Genomic DNA, 13,528 nt, shown 5'->3' with positions numbered 1-13,528 from the left:
ACTTTCTCATGCACCAATGGTTGAAATGAAAATTCATAATAAACGTTTGCTCCAGATATCCTCTGTGGTATCTTGAATACTCATACTATTGTACCTATTTTAATTTTCAGAAATCGTCGTTTAGCGATTGCGAAAGTATAAGATAATCTCCCTATTCGAAGTCAATATATAACGGTAATTTAAAGATCTTTTTAAGGGACAAACATTAAGAGACACGAGTCGATTTTGTACATGCCAAATACTCTACAGAGGCACCTCTCTTAGAATAGCTCACGAATAACTGGGAAAATGTACTACAGATTTTTTTACAATTCAAAATTTCATAGGAACAAATAGATTTCTCTGCCTCTCACTTTGTGGCTCTCATTGTTTGGGGCATTTCAAAGATTTCAAACGAAGACCATTACACCAGTCAGAAAGACAATATGTAATTGTTATGTAAAATGAACTTGTTTGCTCATACTAGGATCAAATGCATGGGAGAGTTAACGATGTGTATAAAACGATGATGTGCATTGAAATTTGTTTTTTTCATTGACCGATCGCAAGCAGTGAATGGCATCATTCTTTGAATAAAAACATGATTTAGGTCGAATTTGTTTCCATAAGTACGTGTCACTCTGTTACAATTTCAAGAATTAATTTTGTCCGCTATACTTTATTTTTGAAATATATATAATTAATAGAACATACTTTTAGTAGCTTTTCACATACGAGCCTTTTTCTTAAGTTCGTTCAATATCCGATAGGTAACATCGTATGATTCACGCGAAAGCTTTTTTATGCAAGTACTGCCTTTACACATCTTCTATAAATGTCAATCGAAACACTACGAGAGTTCACAAGGTGAAAATGTCAATAGCTTTTTAGGCGACTTTACGACATCTTGTGAACTTTTATATTGTTCATAAGAGAATTTAGGAAAAGCCAGTCGTGTTAAAAGAATGTGTAATATACATCTAGATTGAAGTTACGAGATGTAATGTCATCTCGTTTCTGCGGTTCTCTGTAAAACAATGACGATCCCATCCCTAATCGCTTTAAGAAATAACTTTTGGACGGATTAACGGTAGTTTCAACGTCCCGCTTAAGCACAAGAAACATCGCGATGGATTATTGTAAAGTGAAATGAAAGGATTAACGATTAAGACAAAATGAGTTGAATGCCCGAGAGTGTCGTGAGTTTGAACGAAACGATGTGTGTTTAGAGATAAAAAAACGTAATTATAATTTACAAATAAAAAAGAATATGTATTAAAAATGATTAATTTTCTTTTTCAAGATTGAACTTTTGCTTTGAGATCTATTGTCATTTATCGCACTTCACGATCACTCGGAGAGAAAATCAACTCACGTTTATTAGTGTACTCTTATTAATTTTTTACAAGATTAACAAGAATTTTAATTAAGCTCGAATAACATTTCATCGTACATTGAAACGCAAAGTAATGATTAAGGGACAAGGCGATCGGCTGTAAGATTTCCATTCTGTTGCAACTTCTGTTGAACAAGCAAATAGACATCTAACGACAAATAAGAACTCGCAAACTATCAGAGCGCTAATCGAATTATTGTATAAGCCTTTTGAAATTATTATTGTTACAAATATACATATTTAAAGTAAAAAGATATCAAGCTAGGACGTAATGGATGGTAATAGTTAATCGTTGACGACGACGATGACGACAACGACGATGACACGATGATGAAGAGAGATAATAATATACCAGACATACGATTAATATTTTATTGAACCTTATATTTTATTAATTATTATATATATATATGTATATATATATATATATATATATATATATATATATACACATATATACATACATAAAAAGAACTATATCGATACAATTATGTATAATGCTACATACATATAGAATATATGTTATTACAAATTCTTCAATATATTTGCGACTCGTTATTTTAATTTCCTATTCGGACGATTTTGAATATTTCTCAATCCTATTTAGATCGTTTATCGAGTTACATTAGAAACTTAAATTTAAATTACAGTATACATACAATTATTCATCTTTTCTAATACTTGTCATCATTAGTTAATTATAACGTTATCTATGATTATATTATTGGGATAGATTAATACAATTTCCCGAATGTATCTTCAAATATAATTTAATACTTATAAATAATTTAACATTATTTATATATATATATATATATATATCAAAGATATGTACAATAAATAAATATCAAAAACAAATAATAAAAAAACAATAAAAAAATATATATTTATTAAAAGATATATTTTAATTGCGCGCGTCTGGGGATTTTGATATATCTTCGTCGGGTTGCCGGTGCTGATTCAAAATGGTCAACGCTGATGGCTGAAGTTGTCCTGAAAATGGCGGCGCCAATCAGAAAGCGTCGTTCTCCTCGAAGCTGACGCACACGCACGACAGGTAGGTTTTCCCTCTTTAATGCCACATGTGTTCGAGGGCCGTTGTTTCTCCCGTTTAATGTCATGTATCCCGCTGTCAAAATTTCGTGTCGTGCGAACTGGTGCTCGAACTGGTACTCGTTACGATAAACGTGTTATATGTTAACGTCACTCGAACTCGGTAGAGATGGTGAATGTAGATACCATACGAAGGAATTATCCGCTCCACTGGCTCGTCTGGCATAACAGCTATGCCGAACTCGACAAGGAACTGTCGACAAATAAGGTTTGGTCATCGGCCCACTCTTTAACAGGCCCGTCTCATTTGATTATTAATTAGAATTGTGTCACGAGGTGTCATAGCACGTGATCGACGCGAATTGTGCGAATTTCGTCCGTGTGCATTTTACCTGCGCTCGCAATTCCGTCCTGGCGAGATATGTCCATGTATCGTATCGCGGCTTATCCGCGATAACGGGTTTTGCTCACGTAATTGATATTGTACAATTGAGCGATAATTGCGTAATTGTTCACTGCAGATCAGTACAATGATGAGGTACATATACATATGTTTGTCCATTTGGCGGCTTGTGTGAGTGTCGCGTTCATCTGAAAAATATTTCTAATGCAATTTTCTTCAAACATTCTTTCGCGCTATTGTTATCGTAATTATTAAATATTTCTCGTCGAATGCGGATTAAATTCTCTCCAGTCTGTCAATATGTTAATTGATAAATGTTAATTGATATAGAAAAAAAATTGCATGTCTTGAATAACATTTCTGAGAAAAAATATTGAAGCAAAAAGGTTAAAAGTGATTGTATTTTACAATGTCTATATTTATAATTAATGACAAGCTCAAATAAAAAAAAGATCTATGTGCATAAACATAGGAAAGAAAAGGAAAAGATCAGATATATTTTATTTTGCACTGACAAAGTTAATATGTTTGTAAGGAATAGTTGTACAAAAAGATGATGTAACAAAAACAAGAATCTTTCCTATTAATTGATTATTTCTCAATGCAAATTCATTATGTAAATTAATTGTAAAAAGTACATTAAACTTTTACATTTATAGTAAACAATATGCAAATATTATTAATCATAATTTAGCATAATTGATAAGACAAAGTAATTTATATGATTCATCTTTTTATACTATTTTATCATGTTTATGAAATTATAAGTTTATAAGTTATAAATTTATGACTATGATTATGCAGTCAAGTCAAGCTTATAGTATTAATATAGGTTAAAAAAGAAACCTTTCATAAAAAAAGAGAAACCTTAGACATGTAGATTCCCGATATGTCTACTGAAGCAGAATAAAGCAACCTAATAATCAGCATTTTATAATATGGATATGACATGTTCTTTATCATTTTAATTTTTTTATAATTTTTTATAAATACGAAATGAATATATATATATATATATATATATAGATATATAGAGCAAAAGAAAAACCAGATATGTTATATTACTGTAATAATTATTATTCTTTAAGTTAATCTAATATCTAAATATTTTCCACAGTATGACATAGAAAAACATGATAATCGAGGAAGAACACCATTGATGCTAGCGGTAACTTTAAGTCATATAGATTCTGCTGTAGTATTGTTACAGCATGAAGCCAACGTTAATACAGAAAACATTCAAGGATGGACTGGTAATTTGCCTTTACACTTTCTATTTAATCTATAATCAAACATTTGTCAAATTTTATTTGGGAACTTTTGTTGAAATATTCAAATGATTGAATCATTTTGTTTTGATGTAGTGGTTCAAGAAGCAGTTGGCACAGGAAATCCTGAATTGCTGCAACTGATACTTGCTAGGAGAGATTATCAAAGGTATTGCAATCGAGTGGCTGGTATACCTGAGCTACTTCACAAACTTAAGCAGGTCAGTTTTATACATCTTGTATCTCTTAACAAGTAATAATATATCTTGTTAATTCATTATGTACATGGTTCTCACAATATCTGTCTTGTTGAGAAAAGAATTCTTTTCTGCGAATTCCATAAGCTAATTAACCGATGTCATTTCGTGTGCAAAGTCTATTATGTGACAGCTAATGATATTGACCTTCTCGTATTCTCTATTGTTAATCTGATGGTCGTAATAACAAAGATTCTTTTCAGGCGCCTGATTTTTATGTAGAAATGAAATGGGAATTTACTAGTTGGGGTAAGAAACAAAAAATTTAATTTGTTTTTGATCGAAATTTTCGAAATCTATAGTTTAATATATAGTTTGGATCTAATTTACACATGTATCTAATTCACTTTTAACAATGTGTGTTTAAATGTCATTATTTCTGTTGATTAGTTCCTCTTGTATCTCGGATGTGTCCAAGTGATACGTATAAGATTTATAAACAAGGTAGTAATGTGAGGATTGATACTACTTTATTAGGCTTTGATCACGCAAATTGGCAACGTGGTAATCGAAGCTATGTTTTCAAGGGACAAAGTAAGCACAAATATCTTCACGATAAATGTATCTCAATGTTGCTAATATTTATGCACGAGTATCTTACAGCTTAATTTTTTAATTGCAATTCATTTTCATGGTAATTTTAGCAATGTCAATTATTTGTTTTTATTTTACTAAACTCTGTGTTAATGCAAGTTGTATTAAATCCATCTATGATAATTAAATATGAAATAAAATATGAATTATCTATGATAATTAAATATGAATTGTGTTCAATTTGAATAGTCATTTATTTGGATTTAATTCGTCCGCTACATAAAATTTAGTAAAAAAGAAAACATTTTTATATGCATAAACATAAGAAATTTTTCTTGATACTAATATATTTTTTATTATATTTCAATTTCTTTAATTTTTTTTATTTGTTTATAATTAAATTAAAAATAAGTAATAGCAATCAAGATATTATTTTTATACCATGTATACATATTTATAAAATATATATACACATATGAATAATAAGAATTTTTTTCTTGAAATAATTGAATGTGTTAAAATAATTTATAAAACTTACATATATATTTTTTGCAGATGATGGGGCAACAATGATGGAGGTAGATCACGAAACAAGAAAAGTTTACGTTGAACATATGAAACTTATAGCAGATGATAGTATACAATTAATGGAACCATCTGAAGAAGGCGTGATAGCTCGGCTTACTAATCCTATAGTAACAACATACATAGATACAGATAAAATTAGTTTTGAACGGTAATTATTTATCATTATATTTAATAATTACATACATAATATATATAATATGCATTCATTTCGATAATATTGTTCATATTGAATTAGCAATAAAGCAGGTTTATGGGGATGGCGTTCTGACAAAAGTGAAATAATAAATGGTCACGAGTGTAAAGTTTTTAGCGCAAGTAATGTGGAATTAATAACTAAAACCCGATTAGAACACTTATCTGAAGCAGATAAAGCAAGAGCTCGGGCACCGAGAACACCTTTACAATCATTTCTTGGTATTGCAGAACAACAGCAGGAAAGTTGCAGCACTATTGCCACAAGTGTAATTTTTCTTTTCGATATAATAATTTGATCGATAATCATGTAATTAAAATATATTAATCAAAATATGTATTTTAGGAAGAATTTAATAGTGTTGGCAATTCTTCTAACATTACTGCCGAGGAATATTTTGATTCAGACATTGATTTAAATGGAAGAGACATAGGTAGACCAAAAGAAGTTAATACAAAAATACAAAAATTTAAGGTATTGTAGATCGATTAGAAAAAAAATTATATTATATTAATATTAATTGGGGCAATTTTTTATATTCAGGCAACTTTATGGTTAAGTGAGGATTATCCATTGAGTCTTCAAGAACAAATCATGCCAATTGTAGATTTGATGGCTATATCTAGTTCCCATTTTGCAAAATTAAAAGATTTTATTCAAATGCAACTTCCAGCTGGTTTTCCCGTTAAAATTGGTAAGAAATTATCTTGAATGATAGATGTGCTGCAGTATCAAATATAGTATATATTACTAATGATCGATTCTTTTTTAGAAATTCCATTGTTCCACATTCTCAATGCGAGAATAACATTTGGAAATATATTTGGTTTAGATCAAGAAGTACCGCATGTTGCTCATTTCCAAGAAACGAATCGTATAGCATGTTTAGTTGATGATATTTGTTTCGAAACACCTAGTGGATATGCCAAATTAGGTAAAATTTTTGTCTTATACATATGCATATGTCATCAATTAATATATCAATTTGCTAAATTCATATATTAATTGAATATAGGAGCGGAAGTTAGGACACAATTTAGTATTGAAGAAGAAGACGATTTATTACAATTCGCTATTCAGCAAAGTCTTTTAGAAGCTGGCAGTGAGCGTGACGAGGTACTTTTTCCATTTTTATTTTGCTTTATAATTATCGCGATCTGTAATATAAATCATGTATGTGTGTAGTACGTGTATAATATTCATTTTGCTCTGTTTTATACGAAAAATATTATTTTACATAGGTCGATATATGGGAAGCATTAAGAGCGCAAAAACCATCTAGACCAACTACACCTAATATGACCACCGAAGAAGAAAGGCAGCTGCAGAGGTATGCAATAATATACATACTAGAGAATGTTTTCAATGTTTGTATTTTCACATTAATTTTATCATTGAAGTTTCATTATTAATTTTGCATGTATTTTTGTGCTACAATTCATGTTCAGACAGGTGGGTAATTCTATTGTAAATATTAATTTCGGGTAATTATTCGCACGCCAGAAACTACTCGTATGTAAACTAATATAAATTTTGAGTGTTTAAATTACAAAGCATTTTAAAAAGCTTTGGAATATTATTGAGAAAATTACTTAAATAATTTTTTTTTTTTAATATAGAGCAATTCAGGCTAGCCTAGTGTTATATCAAGAAACTACTGGCTCTACTGAAGGTACTGCGAACTCAGGTATAAATGAGAGCGAAGATAGCGATTCTCTTGAAGATACTGCAGAACAATTGAGATTAGCATTAAAACTTTCGGAGCAGCAACAAATAGAAGAGGAACAACAGCGATTGTTGGAGGAAGAAACATTTCGTCATGTGCTGGAGCTGTCTTTGACGGACAAGTAAATTTCCAAAGTGTGTAATAGTGATAAAAACAAATTTATTACAGTATACTTCCAAAAAAGTGAAAATTCTTCCAGTCTCATTAAGAAATGGGACTGTACAAAAAATCATTTCCTATATTTCATAGATATTGCAAAGTGCATTAAGAAGTAATAATATTGCTTACGATAAACACTTGTTAAAGATATAGTTAATGCAAGTCATGGAAATAGTATAGCGATAGTTAAGCAAATGAATAATTTAAATTATGTTATTTATTTCTTAGCTACATTTTATATGAAACAAAATTCTTTAATACTATAGACATCTCAGCAGATGCATAACGAAGTCTTGAAAATTACAATTGCTCTTTAAAAATGATACAGTCACTCGACAAACAATCAAATAGTGTTTGTGTAAATCCTATTAATTGAAAGTAAATAATGTAAGTTACGAATGTTAATATCTAGAATAAAATGGCATGTAATTCTCAAGTCTTCAAAAATTATTCGTCTGGTCCTATCTCCTCAGTTTCAATTTCTACTTCTATAAACTTATAAGTGCAGATTATATAATAATTGCACGTAGGATAATACAAAAAGATAATCATCTTTAATCAAATTAAACATTTTTACACAGGAAGATTCCTTTTCATATCTACTTACAAAAATATAATTCTATGTAATTGCATTTTAATGCAATAGTATATAATGAATTATTAGGAATGTACAGGATATATTTACAAAAGAAGTATTAAAACCTCCTTTCAAACTTTTATATAAAAAATAAATTAAAAATGTAAAGTTAATACAGAAATTTACAATATGTTATTCATTATTTCAGATAAGTAAATTTTATTTTTATATGTTATTTCATTAGTAAGTTATTAGAAAACGAGGTTTGAATACGATTTACATATGTACTTAAAAGAAAAAAATCTTTCTTATATTCTATTATTTTTATTAAAAGAAAAGTGGTTATAAATGCATCATAAATACTTTTTGTGTTAAGATCAGATAATGTATTATCGTTATCGGATATTGTTAAAACATGATTATATTTTTCTTGTGGGCATTATAAATGAAAAAAAAAATCTGCAGTTATATAAGAAATGTATAAGTATAGTTACGCATTCATTCACCAATATGTAGAAAAATAACAAATAAGAAATTACTCCCTGATGACGTAATAAAAGTTACCAGCAACGGAATTATTGGAAGAAACGGCAGTCGTTTGACTGCCACATTCCTGCTATTCAAATTCCGATTGTGCCCTGAAATACAATTAAAACCATAAGCAGAAACATTATAATTTATCAAAGAAAAGTCTATATCGACCGACATCTTTTATACAAACTTTGTAAAAATAGTGCCAAGTATATTAGCACTCTGTAAATAACGTTGTTCATTTTTATGCGCTTGCTTATGCCATTTTTTGCGTATGGCATTCCACCGTACAATATGGTCCTTCATTAATTCCTCTCGCGACTTGAGAATCTGTCCGTCCTGTAATTATGTTATATAAAATTTGTATCCATTATAATTATTAACACATAAAATATGTGCAATATACAATCTTCTTATTTTTAACACTTTAATATGGCGTTTGTGAATTGTTTTAATATAAATTCATTCATATCATCTATTTGTGGAAATTATTGAGACTCACGTAATCTAAGTTCAAATCATCCTTATCTCCAAGTATAGGGGATGGAACACGATTTCTTGGTATTGCCTCTTCACGAGGCAAAGGTGGTGGCAAATAATGGACATCATTTATTTCACCATCAGCATTAATTAAATTATCTGTTATGCTAATTTCATTAATTATTTCTGGACTTGGACTACGCACCCTATTTACAAATCAATGTGTTTAGTTCTTTTTGGACATGTAGAGTCATATGCAAGAGAAAAAAAAATATTTTCAAGAGTACTTTTATGACAATTTCATTTAATTGCTATTTAAACATATTGTATTTTATAAATTTATTATATAAATTGTTAAATTATAATGAGTAAAAAAGACTGAATTATAATTATAGAATATTATAACTTTTATATACATTTAGAATACAAATGAAAAATTCTATATTTTAAAATAAGATAATCCAAGAACTTTAAAACAATAAATGAATATGAATGTACAAGAAAAATGGACAATATTTACATAATTTTACTTACTTGGGGACTAAATTAGGGTTTCTTGGTTGATTAGCCATCCAAGCACGACATATTGGATAAAGTGGCGTGTCCTCTTGAAATTGAGCTAAATCAACACTACGATCAAACAGTTTCATTACGTATGTATGATGAAATACTGTGTCAGCCTGTATTGGTCGACGACGTCTAACTTTCCGTGGTTGTTGAGGATTAACAGATTTCGTCCTATATATTACAATAAATAAAAAAATTAGTTAACTGGAATAAGTAATTATAACAGGATACTGATAAGGCTTACATTTTTTTTGTGGGAAATTTATAATCCTGAGAGCTATCATCACCCGAATCAGATGTACTTGTATCACTATGTTGTAACAATTCTCGAAGAGCACCTTTTAATCGATCCCTTGCTATAACAACATCGCTATCTCCTATACAAGCATATACTTGATAATATTCAATATATCAATATAATTTGTAATAATATATTCCTTATTATATATCATTACCAATTTCATCTTTTATTTCCACCTTTATCCGTCCTGGCATTATTGGTGGTGGCTGAATATTTCTTTTCTTTCCCATCTAATTCAATATTATCACAACTATGATGTACGTAATTATTACACGATATTAATTTATCACAATCTTATCATAATATTAACTTAATTATGTGTACAATAAAAACTATGAAAATATTTGCTAATATCAATTTACTCGGATTAATCAATAGTAAATTTACATTACGTTTAATAAACGTGAGAACTTACTCTTTATGACGCTAGGGACACATAGGAAATTATTTAATATGTATAGTTAATATATTAAATATAAATTCACTGGAATTTTTCTTAGTTTATATTCGTGACTCTGCACAAAAAGTGTAATTAAGTTGTATCATTTGTACTGTCAAAACAACAAAGGATATTAAATCGCAGGTTTTATCCTTTTGTTTAATTCACATTTGAAAAATAACTATTGTTACTCACAACCGTTCGCTAAACACCGTTCTTATGTATCCTTCCAATCGTTTTTTAAAACCATTTAAAACTGTTTTTTCAAAATCGATCATTTAGCCGTCGACTCTCTGTTAACCTAACCTATACAAATTGTTGTTCGCGTCTGCGCAGTGGAAGTCAGTTTTTGCAGCTGCATTGCGCGATGCTTTCTACACTCGAAATGAAATGGATACATCATTAGAAATTATCGATAGAAAAAGAGAAAAGATATGAACGGTACAGAAAGTTCAGAAATTATAATCTGTTCTTTGTAACTGCACCACACCGTACTTTCTGCACTCAAAGTTTAAGCAATGTGTTTACTACCTGATGTATAATCGTAACGTCAATCATTACTGACAAAATGCTTTTACTGCAGATAAAAAAGAATTATCTTCACGGATTTATTACGTTAAAACGTATTAGTCCAAATAATTGAAAAAAAATTATACAGATATTGAATTTATTTATGGACATGGTTGTGATATTGTAAGAGGACAGGATGTTTTGGAAACTATCTGTTGAAATTCTCTTACTTTGTATGGTAACTGTAGATATTTCTCTTGCTTCTGATTATGTTAAACGTAATGATAGCTACAAATGTAAATTGGGATCGAAAACTCCATATAGATGTGTGGCCAATCTTGATGAATCATCGTTGAATTATCCAGGTATACTTATTGCAATATATTTATTCACCTCTGATTTATATATTTAATATGCTCTTTCTAATGATTTGGTACATTTATAGATTGTGTGGAGAAAAAAATTTGGTTGATTCTGCGTCATGGAACTCGATATCCAGGCAAGAAATATGTGCCTCGTATGATAGATGATTTGCCAGAGCTGCAACATGTGATATTACAAAATTATGAAAATGGTGCAACGAATCTGTCAGCCGATGACGCGGCATTGTTTAAGAAATGGAAATTATCATTTGCTCGTGGGCAAATGATGAAACTGGCAGTAGAAGGAGAGAATGAGATGATTGATCTTGGAGAAAGATATCAGGCAAGATTTCCATCTCTAATGCCAGAGACTTTCGATAATCAGACATATAAAGTATGTACAAAATAAACTATAAAAATCTGTTAAATATGCATTTTATATTTCTTAATATTATTAGCTGAATTTTAGATTAGATTCACTTCTACACAACGTACTGAAGAAAGTGCAAGACACTTTGCTATTGGCTTATTTGGTTGGCATAACAGCAAAAATATTCGATATCCATTACCAGTGTACAAAGATCGAGTGATAAGAGTAATATCCCATTGTTTTTGAATTTACTTTTTTCTTTTTCTAGTTCATTAGATATAATTATTTTGTATTTTTAGTTTTATAAGGTTTGTCCTCGTTGGCGCCAAGAGGTTGACAAGAATCCAGATGCACAGTTAGAGAAAACTAAATTTCTGAACAGCAAGATTGTTAGAAATATGCTGGTTAATATAAGAAAACGCATTGGTCTTGATATCGATTATGGTTCGTACTTATCAAATCCATTGGTGTAAAATTGGATGATTGCTTCATTGCATTGTTTCTCTGCTAATTGCATGTTTCAGAAACTGCACATTTAATGCATACAACATGTGCTTTTGAGACTGCTTTAAATGAAAGTATAGTGTCTCCTTGGTGTAAAATATTTTCATTAAATGATTTTAAGGTGAGATTTAGATTAAAAAAAAATGCTTTTTATTTCCAAATGGAAACATTTGATTAAATTTAATGTGCATCTAATTCATATTTTATTAGGTGTTTGAATATGCAGAAGATTTAGAATTCTATTGGATTGATGGATATGGATATCCATTGACATATGAACAAGCATGTCCTGCCCTGAAAGACATGTTTGATTCCTTTGGGTATGCAAATTTATGTGCATCGCAAATAATAAATTTAATTAAAAGTTTTTATTTTCTCATTGCAGTCTTTTATTGAATTACAAAAATAAACATGTTAATTTTGTCTTGCACATATATATCGAAGATTTTAATTAATAATTAGAAAGACTGCAGTTTTAATTTTTTATAAATTCGCAGAAATTAATTTTTCAATTTAATTTAATTATGTTATTTTATAATAGTGGAAAAATGTTATTTCACAGATCTGAGAAAGGACCACTGACAACAGCTTATTTCACTCATTCTGGTACGATTTTGAAATTAACAGCCTTACTCGGAATAGCCAAAGACGCATATCCTTTAACGCACGATTCTTTCGCACTACGCGAAAAAAAAGATAAACGAGCCTGGAGAAGCAGTATTATTGATACATTCGCATCCAATCTCGCATTTGTTTTGTATGAGTACGTAAAAATTTAAAAATTATGGAATTACATGCATAATTCATGTGTAATTATATTTTTTTCAGTTGTGAATATTACGGACCCAGTATTCTATTCATGCTTCAGGAACGACCGGTATATTTACCAGGTTGTCCAAAAGATAGACCATGTCCACTGAATATTATGAAAGCGATGTATCCAGATCGTGATGAAGAATGTCAGTTTGATGCTATGTGCCATGTAACGAAACAAGACAATTAACACAAAAAATATTTTTATAACCAAAATACAGATATATTATTTTTTCTTTACATATATCTAAATAAAAATATATAATTAAGTTTGTAAAATAAGATATTTTTCTATGAGAAGTCTTAAGTCTGAGACGTACCTGATCTGTTTTGTGATGAATTCAGAGTCTGTTTTTTAAAATGTACATTAAAATAGATTTATTTTGATTATCACTATGTACATAAATCATTAATAAACTTAATCACACTTCTATTTATTTATGTGATGACAAATATTTTTATTTTTATAAATGCAAAATTCTTTTTTGCGCACAATAATATATTTATCTGTAGAAATG

The 13,528-nt window shown here is 29.4% G+C and overlaps 3 protein-coding genes and 1 long non-coding RNA gene across 9 annotated transcripts; 2 read left to right on the top strand and 2 right to left on the bottom strand.

Annotated features, from left to right (window-relative positions):
- The first annotated feature begins 2,554 nt into the window (after positions 1-2,554).
- On the top strand, positions 2,555-9,138 carry LOC105430726 (ankyrin repeat domain-containing protein 13D). Of its 2 annotated transcripts, none has more exons than XM_011644403.3 (13): positions 2,555-2,696; positions 3,949-4,084; positions 4,196-4,320; positions 4,560-4,605; positions 4,747-4,890; positions 5,446-5,626; positions 5,714-5,939; positions 6,017-6,145; positions 6,215-6,365; positions 6,444-6,605; positions 6,687-6,787; positions 6,913-7,001; positions 7,291-9,138. In XM_011644403.3, the coding sequence occupies exons 1-13, from the start codon at positions 2,598-2,600 to the stop codon at positions 7,520-7,522; spliced, it is 1,821 nt and encodes a 606-aa protein (XP_011642705.2). In that variant the 5' UTR covers positions 2,555-2,597; the 3' UTR covers positions 7,523-9,138. The 2 variants fall into 2 exon arrangements, with proteins under 2 accessions (XP_011642705.2, XP_011642706.2); XM_011644404.3 differs by lacking the exon at positions 2,555-2,696 and adding an exon at positions 2,825-2,966.
- LOC148934702 (uncharacterized) lies at positions 2,566-5,570 on the bottom strand. Its single transcript, XR_016141180.1, has 2 exons — positions 5,429-5,570; positions 2,566-3,019 (listed from the first exon to the last, which is right to left on the bottom strand). It is a non-coding gene; the product is annotated as an uncharacterized LOC148934702 (long non-coding RNA).
- mip40 (Myb-interacting protein 40) lies at positions 8,438-10,783 on the bottom strand. 5 transcript variants are annotated; one of them, XM_011644411.3, is made up of 8 exons: positions 10,647-10,783; positions 10,428-10,527; positions 10,167-10,262; positions 9,956-10,088; positions 9,679-9,882; positions 9,167-9,350; positions 8,855-9,003; positions 8,438-8,771 (listed from the first exon to the last, which is right to left on the bottom strand). In XM_011644411.3, the coding sequence occupies exons 3-8, from the start codon at positions 10,240-10,242 to the stop codon at positions 8,750-8,752; spliced, it is 768 nt and encodes a 255-aa protein (XP_011642713.1). In that variant the 5' UTR covers positions 10,243-10,262; positions 10,428-10,527; positions 10,647-10,783; the 3' UTR covers positions 8,438-8,749. The 5 variants fall into 5 exon arrangements, with proteins under 5 accessions (XP_011642713.1, XP_011642709.1, XP_011642711.1 ...); XM_011644407.2 differs by having other exon boundaries at positions 10,167-10,242; positions 10,647-10,782; XM_011644409.2 differs by having other exon boundaries at positions 10,167-10,242; positions 10,428-10,563; positions 10,647-10,781.
- Positions 10,784-10,839: 56 nt separating this feature from the next.
- Positions 10,840-13,447, top strand: LOC105430728 (Multiple inositol polyphosphate phosphatase 2). The gene is made up of 8 exons (XM_011644405.2): positions 10,840-11,326; positions 11,407-11,717; positions 11,793-11,918; positions 11,993-12,137; positions 12,218-12,318; positions 12,408-12,517; positions 12,760-12,960; positions 13,026-13,447. The coding sequence occupies exons 1-8, from the start codon at positions 11,158-11,160 to the stop codon at positions 13,198-13,200; spliced, it is 1,338 nt and encodes a 445-aa protein (XP_011642707.1). The 5' UTR covers positions 10,840-11,157; the 3' UTR covers positions 13,201-13,447.
- The last annotated feature ends 81 nt before the right edge of the window (positions 13,448-13,528 follow it).

Source organism: Pogonomyrmex barbatus, unplaced genomic scaffold (assembly GCF_055798465.1).
Source record: "Pogonomyrmex barbatus isolate J1 unplaced genomic scaffold, ASM5579846v1 scaffold8, whole genome shotgun sequence".
In the NCBI taxonomy this organism is placed as follows: Eukaryota; Metazoa; Arthropoda; class Insecta; order Hymenoptera; family Formicidae; genus Pogonomyrmex; species Pogonomyrmex barbatus.
Note: the sequence above shows the minus strand (reverse complement) of the source record. Positions and strands in the feature narration are given on the sequence as shown.